At 41.3% G+C, this 23,730-nt stretch overlaps 1 protein-coding gene across 1 annotated transcript in view; it reads right to left on the minus strand.

The window, feature by feature from the left end:
- Positions 1-2,839: 2,839 nt before the first annotated feature.
- LOC127640353 (carbohydrate sulfotransferase 8-like) overlaps positions 2,840-23,730 on the minus strand; it is an 89,783-nt gene continuing 68,892 nt past the window's right edge. Inside the window, exons 3-4 of the mRNA XM_052122861.1 lie at positions 6,603-6,643; positions 2,840-4,851 (exon numbers count right to left, since the gene is read on the minus strand). Coding sequence (XP_051978821.1) covers positions 3,769-4,851; positions 6,603-6,643 — 1,124 coding nt within the window. The 3' untranslated portion in view covers positions 2,840-3,768. The remainder of the gene's footprint in view (positions 4,852-6,602; positions 6,644-23,730) is intronic.

Here is a 23,730-nt window from a genome sequence, read left to right on the forward strand (position 1 = left end):
GTCTTGTTTTAATAGGAAATATGTCAACACTGGAAATGAAACTCAACTCGTCAAGCAATTTGAAGGGGGTTTAAGGAGCTATCATACCATATAGTTACTAAATTCAGCTCAAGGAGCAGTGCAGCTCTTAAAAGTGCAGGGTAAAATGTTTGATAAACATAGTCTATAGAATGCAAATTTAGCATATGACACTTCCATTGGCATGTGCCCAGGGCTCGAGTAGAGGGGGATGCAAGGGTTTGCCATCCCCCTTGTAGCATAAAATACCAAAACCATCCCCCTTGTAAACCATTATGCCCCCTTGCCATCCCCATTAGATTAACTGTATCATGTATTACTTTGAACTAATCATGCAAGTAAAATATTTATATGCATTTAATAAATAACAGACTTTAAATAATGGCAATTAGCCAGTCAGAATTAGATTTTGACACGTCTGGGGTTGCCAGATTTCAAGAGGTGACATCCCCAATCAGATCTTTCCACTTGCAGTTTAGAAATATCCAGCTAGTGTGATGCTTTAAGGCTTATTTATACTAACAAGCTTCGCTTAGTTCACCTACAAGTGATTACGAAATGCAGTGATGTTTTTGTTCTGCCAAGGTGATCATTCACGCACATCTCTGAAATTCTTCACACAAGAGAACTCGGCTGGTCGAAGAGCAATGATGATTGGTTAAAACTATTCATGGGTGTGGTTTGGATGTGACGCACATGCCAGCTGATACCTAAGCTACTGTCATTAAAATGGATAACTTTGAAGACAGTCTCTCAGAGATTGTGTGGAAGCAAACTTTTTTTTTACATGATTTGCGACACAAAATCTGCAAAAACAGCACGGCCACAACAAATGACTGGAGAGAGATTTGAGTTTTTATAAGTGAAAGGGGCTGTGACAAGTTTAATAAAGCAAAGCATCACAGCGCTAAAAGCGGCGGTACACAGAGAGAAAAACCACAGAGGCTATTTGCACTATGAGTAAAAAGAAACAAAGAGCATCTAAGTGCAAATAGCATTAGATTGACTGTGTTTCGTGAATGCTACAGGGTTCTTGAATAATGTATAACATGCAAGGAAGGGCAGCTGGTGGAGTTTCTGGTGCCCCCATAGGCAGGGACGGATTATGACCTGCAAAGGCCCCGGGGCCAATTATCTCCAAAGGCACCCCTCCAAAAGTTGTTGACCTGGGGTTCATTTTCATTGTTGAAGGATTTTCGAGCGGGGGGATCACCAAACTGGATCCCGCAACCTTAAAGCCCAGGGCCCCCCGGGCAGTCAAGGGCCCCTGGGCACTGGCCCCATTGGCCCAGTCGGTAATCCATCCCTGCCCCTAGGGAGACTGCGTAATATATGCAAATTGGGAGTCCCGTTATTTTGAAAGGTAATGGTATTTTTCTGAAAGTGATTAGTCTAATGACTTATAAGTTTAAACAAATACAAACTGACTTTGGCCGAACCATACAGCTCCTTCAGTTTATGTCCATCTTCTATAAAAGACCAATTGAATGTCTATCAGAGAAAACATCACAACCACTTCCATTATAATTAATAAATCTGTCTGCGCTGCAAGTGTGCCATGTTGGAAATGCGGTAGCAAATGAGTATTATGCTTTTGATGAACTTATAGCACAGTACATGGTGTGGACTTTTTATCTGACTTGTTACTCGTTTGAGGTAACAGTACTTCAATGTTCCAGGGCAAATTCAAAACTTTATTATGTATTTACATTTTTTTTATGAAAAGTCACATTTTGTTCATGTGGTGTAAATCTGAGTAACTCCCAAAAAAATTCTGACACCACCATCCACCTTGAAATATTTTTTTTTACAAATCGACCACTGCATGTGCCCATATATCAAACAAAAAAGTGTGATTTATAGTGACATTGCTCTCAACATAATGATCAAAGCAACCATAATAGACTTTTTCACACTCAGAGGTTTGAAATGCGGACGTAAACGTTTGCAGTGTAAACTTTGACATTGGTGAATGGGAAATCACAGCAAATATTATTTTCACTTAACCATTTGCTCCAAGACCAAAATAAAAAATCCACTTTTATGTTTGAATGACATTCCAGAGGAGGAAAAAAACAGAGAGCGTGGATTAAGACAGTCAGATGGGAAAAGATGCCAAAATGATGGTCACATGGCAGCTATAAAAGAAACCCCCTCGCATCTGTGGTAATTCATTTTTTAAAACTAATTCCAGGGTAATGTAACACAAAGTATAATGTTATAAATCTACACTCGATATTTAAAATGTATAATATAAAAAATAATTGCGAAATTTACGCTGCTAAATAAGGGGAAATGTGTCATCACAGTCTATGAAAAAGGTCTATTGTCTTTAAATGACACTAACTCAAAATGTCTGCTCTCTTTTCAACATTGTCGGTGCTGATTGTAAGGGAAATTCCACAGAATGGATTTCCAAACAAGCATGACATTTTTTCGTCCATGGAAGACAAAGGGAGATATTAGGCAGAATGACAGCTTAAGTCACCTTTCATTTTCATTGCATAGAGAAAATATGCAATCAAAGTGAATTGTGACTGAAACTCACACACTGTAAGTTAGCATCTCCCTTTGAGTTCCATGACAAAAAGAAAGTGTTAGTTTTAGAACAACATGATGATAAGTTAATGTATTTTGGGTGAACTATCTATTAAAACAGAAGTGAAAGTGCAACACTAAAATTAACACAAAAAGTGCGAAACTTTGTAAATGATGGGCATTTAAATTCTGCAGAATTCTCTGGGCATACAGAGCGCAGTCCTCGTAATGTCTGATATGTTATGATATAATGACTTTATTATAACAACAAGGAAGGCAATAACACAGAGATGTCAGCAGACTAATGTTAAAAGATGGTGCTAACATTTATTGATATACAGAAAAATCTACTATATGAGAAACAAGGACATGTCCTAATATGAGAAATGTCATAGTAAGGCAAAGGTGTGTCAGATCATGTTGATGCATGACACATTGTAGACAAATTGTTGTTATACATTCACAATAGTTTAAATTTCTTAATATTATACTAGTAAGAACCAAATCCAGCAACAACTTATACCTGTCACAATATAAAAAAATATTTCCACTGCATCACAGTATATATGGAGTAAATTGACACTCATATTTTTAAAAGTTGGACAACAGCATTTGCACTGAGTGTGCACAAATTTGCACCTCTCCATGAAACACCAATGGAGATGTTAGGAGGAAACGTTAGCCTCAGTCGCCATTTACTTGGATTGCTTCTATTTTACTTACAATGAAAGTGAAAGGTGACTGAGTCTAACCTTCTACCTAACATCTCATTTTGTGTTCCACACAGGAAAGAAAGTCATATAGTTTTGGAACAACGTGACAGATATTTCATTTTTGGGCAAACTATCTTTTTAACAGTATACAACATCATATTCACACAGCTTTCTTTGTGTTCCTAATCTGACACAGTACAGCACAAATTAGACACTCTGAGTTAATTCTATTCATTCTAGGCAGTCTTGAGAAAAACATGTCACACTAAGCCAAATTACACTCACAATGTGGGGGCTTTGTTTAAATTGATTAAATATGCAGAAAATATGTGTAGCACTGTAAATAAGATAAAAGCAAGGACCAGCCTGCAATTACTGAAAAAAATATAGAGTATGATTACTTTATAAAGAATAAACAACTATATATAACTTTTAGTAATAAAAAACTTCACTAAGAGAAAATGTGAACATCAAGCCAACAAGTTTTTGTAAAAAGGCTTCAGTACAAATCTTTAAATGGTTTTGAGTAGTTGAACATCAGATAATCCATGTAGTAGAAGTCATACGCCCTCTGTCTTTCAATTGCATTTAGCTGTGCAAAATATCTCCTTGTAATCTGTGAGGAAGTCCTTTCTGCATTAGGGTTCCTATCTTTAAAACTAGGAAATGTTAAATTGGATGGAGCTCCAATACTTCTCAAAAGGAAATTGGCCTCTTCTTCCAGAGTCTCAAATTTCCCGATGAAATCATAGTTGAGCAGACAAGGGCTGCAGAGTTGGCCAACAGTCTCCCAGTGGATGTCCATTCCAACCGGCCGATGCACATCTAACAAATACTGGATAAACTCCTTGAAGGTCACACCAGCTCCTGTGCGTAAGGCAAACTGGGTTGCATTGCTACGATATCTTGAGATAATGGGCTTCCCAAACACTGGGTGGTAGTATGAGTTTGGACTCTCGAACTTATCCCGAAAAGCAGATACCAACCTCTCGAAAGGTTCCCTCAGGAAGAGGACTTTAGTGTAGGTCTTCAAACGCTTGATGATGCCTTTGTGATCAAATGAGTCCAGACGTTTAAGGTGATTCCCATAATGTACCTCATCATGTTGGATCTCTCCAGTTGATGGGGCAAGACCTTGAAGCACCATGAGTACCCTCTTCCAATTAGAGCAACCTGCCTTGGGCACCTCACAGTAAAGGAGTTTGTGGGTGTCCTCCACAAAGATCCGGGACACATGCATACGGGTTATAGTCTGTTTAGTGGTTCCGCTTGTGTATTTGGCACATATCTCTCTCATAAGCCTCTGACGGAACTGCTGTACCCGGGTCAGTTGCTCTATGCCGTCCTTGGTCTGGCCAGGAGGGTCTGTGTTGGGCTGCTGGATAAGTGGTCCGCTCTTAAGGAGTAGTTTACGGTGGCTCTTAGTGACGTGAGAAGCTGTGATGTCTCTGGGGTTGACTAGAGAGGAGCGTTGGGCCCAAGACGAGACTGGATGTTGTACAGGGTGGGTAGGACTAGAAAAGCTGTCCTCCATTGCATCAGAAATCTGTCTGTCATGGTCAAGACAATGAAAACACTGTTCCTGTAGTGAAAGAGAAAATGAAGTTCTATCAGCAACAGTTATTACAGCTGAGTGGGGTTTATATATATATATATATATATATATATATATATATATATATATATATATATATATATATATATATATATAAACACACACACACACACATACAGTAATATGTATATAAACTCCTATAGAGGAGTAATATATATATATATATATATATATATATATATATATATATTATAGAATTAATGTTTTTGCAATAAAATAGGCAACTTCTTTGTCTTGCTAAGGCTAATTTTATAGCTAACATTTTATGAAATGTATCATACATACCCACAATTAAAAAATATTTTCCAACTTTTTCCATAATTTGGTAAAATTATAGCTTGACTGGAAATGATGGCCAATAAAATCACTCTGCTCAGTGATATTCCCCTTGATTAATCTGTTTTCTTCAAACATCACTTGTCACATTTTTTTATTTCAAACATGCACTGACACTCTTGTTGACAAGGTAAACAAGCACATTTTAATAAAAAGAAAAAACATTAGGGGAAAAATTGTTTGGTGTGGTGGAAATGATGCTAAACTGATAATATATATATATATATATATATATTGTTTTTTTTGTTTGTTTTTTTGTTTTTTGTTTTACTCATTCTTTAGATTTTCATAGTTTAAAACATGTAATTTGTATTTTTATAATGGATTTTCACAGTTTAATATTAAAAGTCGGGGACAAATTTAACAGTAAAATCTATACATAAAAGGCATTTGAAAAGCAAAAAAAAAAAGATTGAAAAATTAAAGTGCATTTTGATGCAACCTTTATGTATCAAATGTTTTTTTTTTTTATTAAATTATTTTGTTGAAAATCAACACTTGGTACAAAAAAATGCCCAAAGTTGAAAAACACCCATATAATTATTCCTACTTTTTTTTAATTCTTCATCTTTACAACGTTAAATAGGACAAAAGTCACATGCATTTATTGTTATCTTGCGTCTCCACCTTGAATTAGCAATTCTACTACATTTTTCAGCAGCTTGACAATTGCTGAGCTGTTTTCCATCAAATGTACTCTCCCAGCATTTCCTCTCTCTAATATATAGTGTTAAGAGAATCCGATTATTTGGAAAGTTCAAGTAAATGAACCAGTTAAAAAACAATTCACCAATTAATTTGAGCCCATGCACAGAGGTTGCTGTGCAGTATTCAGGTCTTCTTTTTACTTGCGAAATATTTAGTTCAACACTACATTTTTGCCTCAGTTACATAGAGTATATTAGTACGTTTTCTAGTTTTATTGATCATATTAGTGTAAATTTTATTTTTGTCACCATAAATGTTCATTTATTCAATCTTTCAAAAATTTTTTTTACAAGTGCCAAATAAGTACTGCAAAATTAAATTATAAATTACATTTAGAATTATTTTGCCCCCTAAAATAGCTTCAGTATATTTTTCTACTTTTGTTAGAAACTTATAGTGCAGCTAAATTGTTTTTTTTTAAAGAAGAGCTTAATTTCTTGAAATGATGTGGAGCTTGTAGCTTGGCAAGCAACAGATTAAAAGAAGCTTCCCCAAAACTGCTTCAACAGCAACCACAAAGTGGAGCCAGTGCACAATAATTTCAGCAGCATGGCCACACAGTTCTTTTTACTGTAGCACATGGCATGAAATAAGCAGTTGTGAAAGCAAAGTACAATGAGTACAGCCAGAGGTAAAACCTTGTGATGTGTCACACAGGACACAAATAAGCTTACCTTCCTCGCCGACTGTACATGGGTGAATATGACCTTTGGACCTGAGGGAAAAAGAAAGAGAGAGAATTAATATCAGGATGACATGTCAGGCTCATCCCTTTTTACAATCCACGAACTAGGAAAGTGAACTTTTGGGTCCAGGAATTTTCTTTGGGCTACTTACATTTAAAGCATAACCAACGGAAAGCGAACTGTTATACTGAAATCGCAGACCACACTAATGTGAATTAAAGTACCATATGGCTCAATTAAGTTTTGTCCTTGCTAATGTGTTCCTCATATTACAAAGACAAAGTGAAGAGAAAGGGCAGGCGGACAGAGGGAGGTTGACTCCCATGTTCAACTACTAATGTTTATGTGCCACTGTTTGCAGCAGCTCCAGATGGCCGCCCAGCAGCCTGACAAACATCATCTTGACATCAAAGGTTATTGTGTATGAAGAGTGGTTTGTCAAAATACAGTATATTCAGAAACATATTCATTAGTATTTACCAAAAGAGCAGTCTTAAGTTTGAAGGATGTGCATTGGTAACTTTTTTATTTTATTTATGATTAATTTTTTTTATTGATTTGTCTATTAAACAAAGAAAAGTAAAACATATACAAACAGAATCAATATTTAACCCCCACTATTACCCCCAAAATATAATAATCACACACATTATCCACTACACCTCTCTCTCCACTGTCCCTCCCCGAAAGCACTCCAAAAAATGCCAAATATTTGCCCCATTTCCCCACAAACAAGTCTAAATTCCCCAGTATTCTAGATGACCCCTCTTCAAAAGCTGCCACCCTGCCCATCTCTGAACACCACTCCTGAAATGGGGGTGCTCCAGCGGACTTACATCCCCTTAAAACTATCTGTCTGGTTATCATAACGCTATTTAGGACCCATTCTTTTATGTGCTTATTTTCTATATTGATGACCACCCCATCGCCTAAAATACAGAGTCTGGGGCAAAATAAAATTTTAGTGCCAAATACCTCACACATAAAAAAGAATCTTCTTTACTTTACAGATGATTGGATGCAAATGTGTAAACATGTATTCACCAAAATGTTTTGTTCAGGATTCATTGTTTGGTACCCCCTTCAACTGAACAATTCCAGTCATTGCATTTATAAAATATAATATTTAAAAATCTGATTTCCCACTGTTGAAAGTTTCCCCTGAACTTGTATAGCAGAATACGGTATAACACCTCTGCCGCTGTTTTTCTCTTGACTCGGCAGGTGTAAATACTTCTTGTTTTTCAACCTGACCCTTATTGACTGGCAGTATTAAAATACTCAGCATTGGACTGATACTAAACAGTAATACTGATGTTTATTTAACTATATATTGTATTAGTATTTATTCTTTATTTAAATGGTCAGTAACTGACTGATACTGAACATATTGTACTGATGTTTTAAGCTATTTATTGTATTTTTATTTATTCTTTATTTGAGTGTTCATTTTTAGAATTTGTTGACAATGTATAATAATAATGTCAAATATTCTTTGATAAAAATAATTATTTAAGAAAGCAGCCTTCTGAGTACTTTTGTATAGTCATATCAGTGCAAAATCGGTAAACAATCCAGCTCAATTAACTATATCGGCCACCATATTGGTAATATGTGAATCCCCCCCCCTTTAAAATCGGTATCTGTCTAAAAAATCACATATTGGTCAGGCTCTAGTTAAAAACAAGATTATTAAAACCACATTCCAACATTAGTGCAACAATCAAACCCCAAACTTCTCCCCGAACCAAAAAAACACATGACAGCGCCAACAGGCGTCCATCCCTCTAAACTCAAACAGTCCATCTACACCTACGAGAGCCCCAACAACAACTTTGCCATCAGATTACTTAAATCCGCTGCATCTATAGAAATTTTGTGAGACAGAATTACACATCAAAAAATAATCCACAAAACAAACTCCAGCTGTTAGGCGGAAACAGCACAAAAAGAAACAAAAAGGTGCCCAGCTTCCTCAGATGGTCAAGTGAACGTTCAGTGAGTCAGAGCCACTCGACTGCAACGTGAGAATCACACCATGACTTACTCATTCCATTGACTTTATGAAGGGCATTGCTTGTTGTGGGCATGTAAATATTTTGCGGCCATCCTTAGTATCTATTCTCAATTTGGCCTGGAACATCAGTGCAAAAGCAAACTTCCATTGATGTAAGAGTCTCTTGCACTCGAATCGATCACATTTCTCTCTAGTCGAATTTGCAAAGTCTGAGAACAAGAAAATGTTGTGGTTCTTCCAAGAAAGCCTTCCTTTACTCCTCTCCTCCCGTAACACAAGATCTTTATCGGCCTTTCTCCCTCAGTGGATCTCAGAGCCGGAACACTGTGAGCTCACTCGATTTCCAACTTATGGCCTCGAGCAGACCCAAGAAGAGCTTGTCTAGGAATTTCACCATATCTCGGCCTTCTTCGTTCTCAGGAATTCCAAAATGTTTGGACGTTGTTTCGCCGGCTACAATTATCGAAGTCTTCCAGCTTTTCCCAAACACGCTCCAAGTCTGTCTTGGTCACTAGCGGGTTAGCAGCTAATTCCTTCTCTGATGACTCCAGATAATCGATCTGTTTCTCGACGTCCGACACAATTGTAACAAACTCCAAGAATTTCGTCTCCATGGCAGTGATCGATCAATGTATTACAGCAAGATCCTCCAAGTCAGCAACGACCTTCGCCAGCATTGCCAACATGCTCGACAGTTCACACTGAATCTCTCCCGCCGCACCGTCCAAACTGAGTCCCTGGTCTGATGACTTTGAATTGTTTGGAATATTGTCATCATAGAACAGTTATGAAACAGGGTGTATAGAATCTCACTGGTCAATGACAGAAAAATTATTAAAACTAGCAAAGTGCGCAGAGTTCGCCGTATACACATCTGACCCTTGCATGGCGCCAAGTGACTCTCTTTAAAAATAGCATAAAAAAATATTTTGTAGTCTGAATAGCAAACATATACAAGAAATCTGATGTTAAAAAAACAAATCACTCCCAACTACATGTATGTGCTTTGAAATCTGGCTTACGGTCTCTCTTTTATTCCTTGCCATGCACTCTTTTGTCTGCGATTCATGTCTGGAGTATTGTGTCTAGGTCCTGGCTTCCTGTCTAGTTCGGTTCCGGTCTGTGTCGGGACCCAGACGTACCTACTCCTTGTCTGTCTGTTACTGACGTGGGTGCTTTGCGCTAGTGTCATTTGGCTGCGTGCACTTGCGTCAATAACTTATGTCAGTCTTTGTGACTGTCTCTTGTGGTCGCGGGTGCGTGCTTTGCACTGCGTGCCCGGGTCGTGAGCAGTCTTTCTGCTGTGTTGAGGTTCGGTCTTTGGTATCAGGTGCATGTGTGGCCGAGCTCTCACACAAGTGTCCTGTCTCGTTTTGATGCCTGTTGCGTGCATCGCATGGCGTTTGCCTCGTGATGTACGCTCAGGTTTTGTTTAGTCTCAGAATGCGTGACATCACTTTGTTTAGTGTTGCTACGCATTCTCTCATCTTGTTTGTCGATTGGCATGAGAATATATCGCATCATTGTCTTGTTTGATGTCTTGTGAGAACATGTGGCTTTATTATTTCAGTATCGCCTTGTGTTTCTCTGTCTGATGCCATTCCCCACTTCCTTGTTTGCTCATTATTGTTTCATTAGTCACACCTGCCATGTCTGTTAACCCGCTTGATTTCTCTTCCTATATTAGACACCTCGTGTTTGTTGTTCAGTGTCAGTTTGTCTTATTATCAGTCGTGTTTCATATATCCTGTCGGTCCTGTCTGCTTTGGTCCTGGTCTTCCCTGCCTGGTCCGGTCATTCTTGTGCCCCTGTTCCCAGCTCAGATTTCGGGGTTAATAAACATCCAGTGAGCGGCAGTTCTGCGGATGGAAACGCCTTGTTGATTATAGAGGTCAACAGAGAATGGCCAGACTGGTTCGAACTGACAAAGTCTATGGTAACTCAGATAACCACTCTGTACAGTGGTGAGAAAAATATAATCAGATAATATATAAACAGAATGCTATTCTGAGATGCGGGTTGGCACTGTTTTGGCGGCACGAGGGGGACCTACACAATATTAGGCAGGTGGTTTTAATGTTGAGGCTGATTGGTGTGTATATACATATACTAAACTATACACATACAGTATATGCATTCAGATTTCATCACTAGCTTGATGACAGTTAGAACAGTCAGTCCTAAAGATCAGATATGAACACCAAATCAGACTTCTGTGCTGTATGGACAAAACTTTAGTCTTCAGTTCTCTTTATACGCTGACATAGATATTTTATTCTTGCAAGTTGGAGTAGTCAAAAGAACAAAGCAATTGATGGTGCACACTTGACAGTGGAGCCCAAACCGTTGTTGTTTCTCACTAACATAGGACTGGATGGACAGAATTACACCTCAAGAACTCTGGCAGGTGACGAGAAGATGTCCTGAATCATCCTGAATCAGACTGTGGGGGTTTGGCTGAGACATCTCAATGCTGTGACACTGACCTATGGAAGAGGCCAGACTGGTATTGATTAAACGCCAAAGCCATGAGACTGTTCGTTGATGGATTAATTTCTTGCTGCACCCTGACACAGGTTTAAGAGTTACAGCAGGTTATTTACAGGCCAGAAGAAGGGGCTGGGTAGGTGGATGTCTTTTCAGGGACTCTTTTTTTTGCTTTGATCTGTTCATACATCAATTAGCAAAATTGGTCATGATCAGCTCATCCTCCAAACTGCACTGTTCAATAGACATTTTTGGCAGATTCTGCAAAAACTATCTTCCATATATTCCCACACATTTATAAGTATGACAAATACTAGTCGGCATAGCCAGACCTTTGATATTCAACACAAGGGCCGACCCTCAATGCTTATTTGTGCAAACATTCACTGATGCACAAGAAGGCAACACACTATATTAAAAACCAAAGGGGATGGAAAATTTTAAACAGGATAATTTGTGTAAATTATTATTTTGTCTTGTGGGATATACTGTATGTAAATATCTGTTATCTAGCTTCTGAAGGGCAGTACTAAATTAAAAAAAATTATCTCATATTTGTATTAATTTGGAAAGGGGTGTTTAAACTTACTGAGACAAAAGGGGATACAAACTTTTGAACTCAACTGTATCTCTCTCTGTCTATATATATATATATATATATATATATATATATATATATATATATATGTTTATATTTATATTCATTATAATAGTCTGCTAGAATGATTATACAGAAAACAGCGGTTCAAGAATATCAGACATATCGGATGTGTATGGGCTTCATGGTCAGTATTTTATGAGCAATTAATATAGATTATTTTTAAGACTAGCTAACTTCTATTAAGTGTCTCAAATAAAACTTTGAATATCTTTTAAAGATCTGATGTCCCAAACCTGACGAATATGAGCAAATCCAGTGATTAGTTCTTCACCAGAAGTGCTCACTGTTTCATCCAGGTACACAACTTTGTTTCCAAGGTAGACTGGTAAAAAACTGTGTGCTTTTACTCCAGGAAGTTGCATAAAGCCAGCCAATCAGATTAAAGTTTGCCAGATCTAGAAAGTGCTTTCAAGTTTGGTGTGCAATATGCATCAGACTGTGAGTGAGCGAACAGTGGGCAGGCTATCTGAGGCTGAGACTAAACAAATGCAGATAATAACCAATTTACGGTAGAGAATGCTAAAATATAGGCAATAGTGTTTGTCCTATTTGTCCTCACTTCTGGAAAACAATACAGTCAATTGCATTGGTAAATAGACCTGTATGTAATCTGATGAGGTGGTTCCCTGTAATGAGGACACAGTATAGGTTGCAGATTCTCATAGAGGAGAGAGAGTTTGAATTTCAAAGAGAATCTGCAATATATTCATGGTGTTTCTTCTCTTTTATTCATATATTCAGAATGCTGCTGGTGAGCCCCCTTTTTTTCAGCACAATTTGTGTCATAATGGATTATATCAATTAATCTGGCTGCAATGCTGTGTACTACATCTGAAGCACATTACTGCATATTCTGCACCTTCATAAGGATTGCACAAACATTTCAGAACATTATAATGTCTAAATTAATTATATACCAAACTTACCAAATTATCCAGTTATTTTTGTGTTAATTACTTAAGTTTAATTAAGCAATATCACACAAGCAAGGGCACAACAGCACAATTGTGAGTGTGATACTGGTTTTATACAACTGTTCTATGAACAATAAGTTAATTTCCAATAACTTACATTTTAGACACATTGTGGCCAGCTATATTGCCAATTTTTGCACCACTAATAAAAACAGTTCCAAAGATCCACAGACAGACAGATGGCTGCAGATAGATAGATAGATAGATAGATAGCAGAGACAGACAGACAGACAGACAGACAGACAGACAGACAGACAGACAGATAGACAGATAGATAGATAGATAGATAGATAGATAGATAGATAGATAGATAGATAGATAGATAGATAGATAGATAGATAGATAGAGTATTTGGAATCATCACAGAATGATAAGATGAAAATAATTTCTTCATATCTGCACAGATATGGCACAGCTACAGTATGTGCACTGACCCGACTTTATGCAACTCTCTCACGCTCTGTGGCTCTGCAAGATCTCTCACTTGAGTGGGAGGAGGTGAACGAGACAGAGAGAGGAGGTGAAGTGAAGGCAGGAGAGATTGTGTGAAAGATAACAGACCATCCCTGTAAACAGCTAATGTCTCTGCCGCTGTATGCCTCCCTCCCACTGGCACTGGCAGATCACTCAGGTCTATTAGATCAGTCTCGTCAGAGATGGGCGACCTAAACGACAGGAGGCAAAGCAGGAGAGCGACACTGCTGCACTGTGGCAGTCAGCATTAATGGGGCACGGCACACAACCTCGCTCTCAATGACTTTACAGCTTATGAATAACTAAAATCCTGGGAAGTGGGCAGGAAAAGAAAACACGGAGCGAGTGACTTTCACTGATCTCACTGCAGTATGGATCTTCTAGAATGTTCTCATGCATGCTGGTCCTTTATGAGGTTAAATCTGAAGAAACAGAAAAAAAAATCTGATTTTGTAGAAATCATAGGTGTAAGGCTTACAGCTTACAGTGGTCAATGTTAGGGGCAATGTGTACTTTTTGAATTTACACCATAATACCTGAGGTACTTTTTAAATGAGCAATTTTGGCAATAAAATTGACACTTTTAGGAAGTTAACATATGCCACAGTGTGACTTGCTGTAATACATTTAAAACTATTTTTATTAGCACTTTTTTGTATTCTTTTGTAATTAATTTATTTGAAAGAAGTAAAATAATTTGTTCTATTATTATGTACACAGCTTTTGCAACCTCTATGAGAGACATGGATTTTAATTTATTATATATTTTTTTATTATTTACTGTTTTAAATATTTGTAAAAATTCATTTATTACACCACATGACTATTTAGAAAATTTACTTTTTAATTTATCTGAATAAAAGAGAGACCGCACGCTCACACAAAGACAGACATGGGTGGATAATGCCACGGTCCCGTCAGACCAAATGATGATGGAAAAGTGTGAGATGATAAAAAATTTACGTTCCCCGTCTGTCGCTCACTTCGACGTTGTGTCGAAGAAGCGACACTAGGGGTCTCTCTTGAGCGCAGAATATGCCTCTGATCTATGAAAAAAGGCCAATGAGAATTAGGCAGACAGTATTTGCATACCTCGCCCCCGGACATACGGGTATAAAAGCGGAGAAATACGTCGAGTTCATTCAGAAATTTTCTTCGGAGCCGATGGTCGTGTATGCAGTCAGCTGCGAGTTACACACCCGTTCCTGTTCCTCTGACGCTTGCCTGCTGTTGGATCTATGGCACACTTCAGTGGCTTTCTCCTTCAGTGCAGTTATAAAAGATGCCCTTCCGCCCCTGTATAGTTCCTGGATGCTGTAGAGTGCTCTCCGCTTCAGACAGCCACAGGCGTTGTCTCGTGTGTCTGGGTTGCGATCACACCGAGACAGCGTTGTGGATGGTTCATGTTCTCACTTTCAATAGAAAGCACGCCACTCCAGCCACCCCCCATTGCTCCTTCTTCCCACAGCATTGAGGACGATGCAGCTGGCGATGGAGGCGATCTGGGGATGGCAGCGGGTGCAGCTCTGCCGGGTACGCCCCCTCGGACCACCCGCCCCCTGGCACAGTCGAAGTAAAACCCCTTCCGCAGTACACGGCGAACATGCCAAATCCCTGCTTGTGGAAATCGCTACTTTCTTACTCAAAGACGCGATAGAGCCTGTCCCTCCAACCGAGATGAAGAACGGTTTCTACAGCCCTTACTTCATCATACCCAAGAAAGGCGGCGGCTTACGACCGATTTTGGACTTGAGAGTTTTCAACCGGGCTTTGCACAAACTCCCGTTCAAAATGCTCACGCAAAAACACATCTTAACTTGCGTCCAGCATCTAGATTGGTTCGCAGCGGTAGACCTGAAGGACGCGTACTTTCACGTCTCAATTCTGCCTTGACACCGACCCTTCCTACAGTTTGTGTTTGACGGCCAGGCGTATCAGTACAAAGTCCTCCCCTTCGGCATTTCTCTGTCCCCTCGCATCTTCACGAAAGTCGCAGAGGCAGCCCTTGCCCCGCTCCGAGAAGCCGGCATCCGCATACTCAATTACTTTGACGACTGGCTCATTCTGGCCCACTCCCAAGAGTTACTATGCAATCACAGACACCAGGTGCTCAAGCACCTCCACCGTTTGGGTCTTCAGGTCAACTGGGAAAAGAGCAAGCTCGCCCTGGTTACGAGCATCTCTTTTCTCTGCATGGCATTAGACTCAGTCTCAATGTTAGCACCTCTCACCAACGAGCATGCGCAGTGTGCTGGAATGCCTCGCCACCTTCAGGCCAGGCACAACGGTCCCTTTAAAACTTTTCCAGAGGCTCCTGGGGCATATGGCGTCCTCCGCACCGGTCGCGCCGCTGGGGTTGATGCATATGAGACTGCTTCAGCACTGGCTTCAGACCCAAGTCCCGAGACGAGCATGGCGCCACGGCACGCACTGGGTGATGGTCACCCCCGCCTGCTGCCAAACATTCAAACCCTGGACAGACCTCTGCTTTATGCGGGCAGGAGTGCCCTTGCAGCAGGTGTCCCGACGCATCCTGGTCAAGACCGATGCCTCCAGATCGGGTTTGGGCGCCGTGTGCAACGAGCACGCAGCCGCGGGCCATTGGAAAGGGGCCCCGCTGCGCTGGCACATCAATTGCCTAGAGCTGCTGACTGTTTTCTTTGCCCTGCGGAAGTTTCTCCCATTAGTTTGAGACAAACATGTCCTAGTCAGGTCAGACAGCACCACCGCGGTAGCGTACATAAATCGCCAAGGTGCTGCGCGCCACTCAAATCCCCGGCGACCTCAATGTGGTAGCGGACACGCTGTCATGACAATGCTGGCCCGGTGGAGAGTGGAGGCTTCACCCCCAGTCGGTCCAGCAGATTTGGGAACGATTCGGCAATGCCAAGGTTAACCTGTTTGCCTCCCGAGAGACCTCCCACTGCCTGCTCTGGTATGCCCGAACAGAGGCTCCCCTCAGGGCAGACGCGCTGACACACAGCTGGCCCTCGGGGCTGCGCAAGTATGCATTTCCCCCAGTGAGCCTTCTTGCATGTCTGGCCCCTGGTGGATCGCTTGCACCTAGCACCCTTTCCCTCGGCCGAGGTAAAACTGTGCGCTTTCTCTCCCAGGAGATTCCATAGATCCCTGGATGACTCCTCCCTAGCCCTATGGGTCCGCAATTCGGCAGAGGAATTCGCCAACCCTATCCACTGCGGGTACTCAAACCCTGTATTGGAATAGGTGCTCCACAGGACGGGACTCCTGCGAGGACTCCTCCTGTGTGTATTTTCTGCGGTACGGTCCCCTTACGAGTGGACCCGCGTCTCCCTTAGGCAGTTCCAGCTGCCCTCCGTTCGCCGTGCTGTAGCAACTCCCCCCTCCTTGAGGCTGGATCTACCACCGCACCATTTTTTCCACATGTGACCTGAGTGGCCCATGTGATGTATTTAGCCACTTTTACCTCCCCGTCCCTGGACAGGTGTGGTCTCTGCAGGGTCTTTTCCCCCTGAAAGAATAGGAAACTGGGTAAGACCCCCTTCCCACGATGCATGTAAGGGCCCCAGGCGTTTGGCTCTATGCGAGAAACATAGAGAGAAAAGAGGCCCGGCTAGGCTCGGCCCGGTCCCAGGTTGGCAAGCATCGCCTTGTTCCCCTGTTTAGGGTAACCAGAAGGATTCCAACGACTTTTTATGGGGCATTGGGGAAGGGTATGTGCAGTCTGACACAACTGTCAGCAGTACACGTACACGGCTCAGCGCATGGCGTGATTTAAATTGGACCCTTAGTCTCGCTTCTTCGACACAACATCGAAGTGAACGACAGACAGGGAACGTCTAGGTTACATATGTAACCTCCGTTCCCTGATGGAGGGAACGAGACGTTGTGTCCTCCCAGCCACGTCGCTGAGCCGAGCCACTGTGGTGGCCGGACCATTTACGGCTCCTCAGAAAACTCCTGAATGAACTCGACGTATTTCTCTGCTTTTATACCCATATGTCTGGGGGCGGGGTATGCAAATACTGTCTGCCTAATTCTCATTGGCCTTTTTTCATAGATCAGAGGCATACTCGGCGCTCAAGAGAGCCCCCTAGTGTCGCTTCTTCGACACAACGTCTCGTTCCCTCCATCAGGGAACGGAGGTTACATACGTAACCTAGACGTTACATTTCAACAATTTTTCTGAAAAATAATGCAATGTAACATAACAATAATGTCACAATTTTTTTTTTAAAGTAACATTGGCTACTGGCAGTGGCTAACCTTCAGGTGGAATATAATCCACACAGTCACAAGACAACATGTAAGAATTCGTACAAGATTGCAAAATCAAAATCAAACTTGGCTCATATGAAAAGGAACAAATTTTATTCCCAAAGTGACTAACCAATAAACAAAGGTGAAACTGTTACAATACAGGCATCAAATTTTATCTTGCCTCCTGTTCAACATTTTAAGAAGGGAAACATCTGTGAACAAATGTATTAACTCATTCCATATATATTTCTGCAATATAAATGATGGAATCAAGTGAACAACCTGTAATACACTTCCCCATCTTGTACCAAACCCAGAAGTTTTCTTTCTTCCATGGTACACTAACGTTATTTTCCTATTAAATTGATGGTTAGGTTTAGGGGTTGGGTAGGGGCTAAACATAAGAAAATTTTTAATAACATTGTGCGCTGGTTTATTTTTCTGTATTAGTAATAGTTATACGTTTTCTTACAAGATTTTGTCATCTTGTAATAATTATGACGGCTTGTCATAACCAGGTTGAAAAATATACACTACTCTCTTGTATATTATACTCTCTAAGCTCAAAGTTGTACAGTTCCACACAGACAGCAGCAGAGGCAGAGAAGAATGAGAACAAACATAGTTCCTGTCGCTTCTAATGTAGGAGGTCTTCGTTTACCACAGTGCAGCTTTCCACAAAATCAAATTAATATGTCATAAACATGGCGGCAGACTCCGGCATGATGGGATGTTACTGATTTGACAGAGACAGAGTAGCTCTGTTTACGCCTGAGTAGCAAATGAATTAAAATAACAGGTTTTCACTCATAATTTGAACAGGAAATGGAGACGACAGATCACCCAAAGAAAAATGCCACTTCTTTCTGAGCTATTATCCATCATAAGAATCTGCAGAGGAAAAAAATAACAACTTTGTTGAGAAAGTTTTGTATTGGTGAAATTAAAGGGCAGGACAGACAATTTGACTAATCGCACTTGAATAAAGAGCAGATGGACATTTTGATACATAAATTGTTTCTTTTTAAAAAAGTGTGCAATTTGTCCTATGTGACGAGGAGGAGAACGGGGCTGGGCTGTGAGTGTGCACGGCTGGCCCCCATCAGGCAAATCATCTGAGGAGAGGGATAAGGCCTAGCCGGATGCTGCAGTTCGAGAGAGAGAGAGAGAGCCACACACAGCTGCCATGTGTTTGTTTATGTTTGTGTCTTTTTGTTTAAATTAAATATTACTTTGATTGTTCAGCCGGTTCCCAATTTGAACCCATTACATTGGTGCCGAAATCCGGGAAGGAGGAGGGATGTGCTGTTGTGGAGCCCTCGTCACTACCTTCTGCCCAAAGGAGCAGCTGCCTGGACGTGGAGGAACGGCTGCCATCCGCCAGGGATCAGAGGACTCACTCCTGTCCGTCTGGGGAGGAGGGGCTGTCTTCCGCCAGAGGGTGTGGGAGTGGTCGAGGACCAGGCGACGGCGTGTCTGGGAACCAGCAAGCAATTTTTTTCTCTCCTCTCTCTCTCTCACTGTCTCTCCGCCTTGCCCTTTCCCTCACCCCTTTTCCCTCTCCTTGTCTCCCTCCCAGGTCTCGAGGAAGGCGGGAAAACAGCTGTTTAACAGTTTGGAGGACAGCGAGGTACCAAGTGACAGACTACTGAGATCAATAGCAAGTGACTTGCTAAATTTGGTGGTTCCCAGCTATCAACATCTCCATTTGTACATTGCACAGTAAATGTGACTCAATTTATTGACTGCACTTAATGGTGAGCTAACTCTGGCCCTCTTCTTTAGACCTAATGCACTGAAAAAATCATATCATTTTTACACAACTGATTTGTATGCTTGTCAAACTGAGTTACAATCTATGTCCTTTGTGCAACAACTAATCCAGGAAAACTTCAGTATATGTTACTATAAGAAAAATATCAGTTATCAGAGCATGAATAGAAAACTATGTTCTATAATTGTTGCACACAATCATCCAATCATCTGCAGGATGTGTTTGTAAGTAAGTATGAAAAAGGCTGCAGGATATATCTGTGTACCGGCTCGTATGCTTGTTAAGGATTTGTTTATTTGCCAGACAGAGAGTGGGCGTACAGGTGTGTATGTGTGCTTCTCTGTGTATCAAAAATAGCTCTATAAAAGTAGAGCTAAGCACAAGAAAATCATCTGTCTTGTTTTGGTAGCATTTCCTGTCTGGCTGCAACAACATAAGTTGTAAATTAAATAATACAATTAAAAAAGGTATCATCTTCAATGTTCCGCATTCAGTACAAGTTAAAGGCTTAGTTAACCCAAAAATGAGAATCCTCTCGTCATTCAGGCTACTCACCCTCATGCCATCCTAGATGTGTATGACTTTCTTTCTTCTGCAGAACACAAATAAAGATTTTTAGAAGAATATTTCAGCTCTGTTGGCCAAATCGATGCAAGTGAATGGTGGCCAGAGCTTTGAAGCTCCAAAAAGCAGATCTGGCCAACATTCACATGCATTGCAATGACCAACAGAATTGAAATATTCTTCTTAAAATCTTAATTTGTGTTCTGCAGAAGAAAAAAAAGTCATACACATCTGGGATGGTATAAGGGTGAGTAAATGTTAAAATATTTTTTGGGAGAACTATCCTTTTAAGCTCTTTGGTATGCTTGGGATAAGACATTTACACAAAACGCTGCATCCGCAAAGCAACCAGCATTGTGGATAACCCTACACACCCCTCACACAATCTCTTCACCCTCCTGCCGTCTGGCAAGAGGTACCGAAGCATTCGGGCCCTCGCGGCCAGACTGTGTAACAGCTTTTTACCCCAAGCTATCAGACTCCTCAATACTCAGAGACTGGACTGACACACATACACACCTGTACACCATCCAACTTTTGCACTTTAATTCATTGTCACTTTATACATGGCTGCTACCTCAATAACTGCTATGTCCATAGAACACTATTTCATTGTATGTTATGTTTACATTTAGCATTTTAGAAAGTGTCATCTTTTTGCACTACTCTGATTACAAATGTGTACTGGTCGGCGCTGCACTCTCTCACTGTGCCTATTGTCCTATTCCTTTTAGTAATTTATTGTACTGTCCCGTACTTTTTGCACACGTTTGCACGTGCACTTTATGTAGAAATGTTATTTAGTCTGTGTAGTCTCATGTGGTTCTGTGTTTGTCCTATGTTGTTTTATGTAGCACCATGGTCCTGGAGGAATGTTGTCTCGTTTCGCTGTGTACTGTACTAACTGTATATGGTTGAACGACAATAAAAACCACTTGACTTGACTTGTCAATGTTTGTAAAACAAAGGAAAATCGCATTTACAGTCTATGGGGCGAGGCATTCCGGAGTGTTTAAAAGTAGAAATGTGAAGCTTGTGTTTTTGTTAGTATTTACATACATTAATGTTTCCATAAAAAGATATTCCTTGATCATTGTTTTAGCGAAAGGATTACTGTTCTAGGTTGATAAACTTCTAGTTATGCATTATAGGTGTAATTGGGGGACATAACGTACATTGGCTTTACATGGTCATGAAAGGAGTTGAAAGTTTATATATAACAAAGGTTTGTATATAATTAAAATAGCTTTGAAGACCCTGCATTCTGTTACATTCAGCTCCGCTTCATCTCGATGTTGAAAGAAAGAGCTCACCTTTTGTGTGTGTGCTTCTCTAGAGTTTTAAATGCTGTCTTTGCCCCGGATAGAATGTCACGCTGTGCTCTGTTGGAGTTTGTTGCTGTGATGATTCATGCTTGCTCCCATTTAACTCTGAATTTTAAACTTCATATTGGGAAAACTGCAATGGAATGCCACTTTATGTTGGACTTACAACTCGTGTGGAAATCTTCAGCTCTGATTTTGCTGAAATGCAGGTGTGACAACGATAAACCTTCACTTCTATTAAATAATATGCATTAATGAAGTTTCTACATTATATGACAATAAAACTTGTTTAGCAAACGTTTGCAGAGAAAGCACAGTGGATTAAACTTTCTTTTGATTATCGTAAACCTGTAGACAGGGTTGGGAGGGTTACTTTTGAAACGTATTCCACTACAGAATATAGAATACATGCTATAAATTTGTAATTTGTTTTTTGAGTCAAGCTCAAAAAATTACATAAAATAACCATAAACACAAATAAAGCCGTTCATATTAATTGTGCATTTTAGACAAAGCCACTTGAAGACATGCAATAGCTCTGTGAACAGCTCTATATACACACACTCACGGCTGTTTTTAGCCTTCAGGCAGTGTGCAATATTTGAGCGCTACTCATGAACAAAATCTATCAATAGTTTGGTTCACTTATAATATTAATTTAGAATGGCACTGGGGGTGCTTTTTTTTCTTTTCTTTTTTTTACCAGAATTTGAATAACAAGCGAATTAAACTACTGTGAACTTGGATACAAACAGACATACAGGACTTCCTGGAGAGTTCAGAATGTCAAAATAAAAGCGTGAGGGTTTAAAAGTTAAAGGTGCACGATTGAGATATATTACATTATATTACAATTATAATATATTATTATTTGTTTACAACAAAAAAAGAGATCTGAATCCTTTAAAGTCCAGATACAAAAAAAAAAAAAAGCGGCTTCTTTTTTACTGATGACTTATACTGGAATTACTGTTCCCCTTCTGTCACTCACTCGACGTTGTGTCGATTGTAGTGACACAAGGGGCTTCTTTCGAGAGCCTCGTATACATCTGAATCTGAAAAAGCCAAATTGGCGAACAGAATTTGCATATCCCGCCCTCGGACATACGGGTATAAAAGGCGGGGATCGTGCATCTGTTCAGTCAGATTCTTTCTTCGGAGCTGAGCGGTTGTGTGATCAGCGAGCTGAGACATTCACTACTGTTCCACTCACCTCTAAGATCATTGCTGTTGGATCCTACAACGCATTATCCCTGCGGCTTTATCCCTTCTCTGCACGGCAGTGCAGTCCATGCCCCTGGGCGCTTCGACAGCATTTCTTTAAAGGGTATATTTCCTCTAAAAGAGTTTACACATTGGCGTTGAACGTATTTTTAAAGACGCTTCTTTTTCAAGATGCCTTTCCGCCTTTGTGTAGTTCCTGGATGCTGTAGATATCTCTCCGCTTCTGCCTCACGTGTATGGGCTGCGTTCACACTGAGGCAGCATTTATGAACAACGTTGCGATCCAGCTGGCCACTCCAGCCGCCCCCCGCGTCATGCCTTCTTCCCACGGGATTGAGGCTGACCCGGCTGGAGATGGAGGTGATTTGGGCAGTTAGGCGGGCGCGGTTTTGCAGGGAAATCCCCGTGGACCACCCGCCCCCTGCACGTTGGTTTGCTTCCGTCCGGGCTCAATGTGAGACCGGCTCGCCCAACGGCCAGTCCGATGTCTCCTTCAGACCCCCCGAGCTGGATGAGAATATCGCCGCTGCATCAGAGAGCGTTGCGGCATCTGACACTGAGGACTCGACTGGGCTTCAGTTCTGCTTGCCCACTCTGAGACTGACGCGCAGATGTCCGGCATGCTTGCCAAGGCCACCGAGAGCATTGGGCTGGACTGGAACTTCCCGTCCCCTCCTCAGCCCTCACGGTTAGACGACTGGTTCACAGCCGTGCCCCCCCTCGGTTCCATTCTTACCGGAAGTGCATGACAAGCTGATGAATTCTAGGAGGTCACCTTTTACTGCCTGAAACTGACCTCCTTGCTTGTCCACTCTCACTACCCTCGATGGCGGGGCGGTCCACGTGTACACAGAGGTCCCCCAAGTGGACAAAACGCAGCCACCTGGCGGGATCACCCAGAACTCCCCTCCGAGGCTTGTAGGACGATGTTGTCCCTGCCGTCCAAAGCCTACAGCGCCACTGGATGGGCTGCTTACGCTCTGCATGCCACGGCCCTCCTGCAAACTCACCAGGCCAAGGCAATTAAAGAATTGCACTTGGGTAGTCCTGATACAGATGTGCTGCAGGAACTGCGCTCAGCAATTGACCTCGCCCTCTGGGCCACAAATATCGCAGCGGGGGCACTTGGACAGGCGATGGCCACCCTCGTGGTCCAGGAATGACTTCTGTGGCTGGACCTGGTCGAGATGCGGGATACTGACAAAGCTTGCTTTCTCAACGCCCCCCATTTCCCAGCTCAGCCTATTCGGTGACGCCACTGAGGACTTCGCCCAACGTTTTTCAATGGTGAAAAAACAGACAGAGACCATTCAACACATCAAGCCTCCTAGTTGCCCAAGGAAAGGTGTCCCCCTGTGGCTGCAAAAGCTCAGGCAG

The sequence above is a fragment of the Xyrauchen texanus genome, chromosome 49 (assembly GCF_025860055.1).
Source record: "Xyrauchen texanus isolate HMW12.3.18 chromosome 49, RBS_HiC_50CHRs, whole genome shotgun sequence".
Lineage (NCBI taxonomy): Eukaryota > Metazoa > Chordata > Actinopteri > Cypriniformes > Catostomidae > Xyrauchen > Xyrauchen texanus.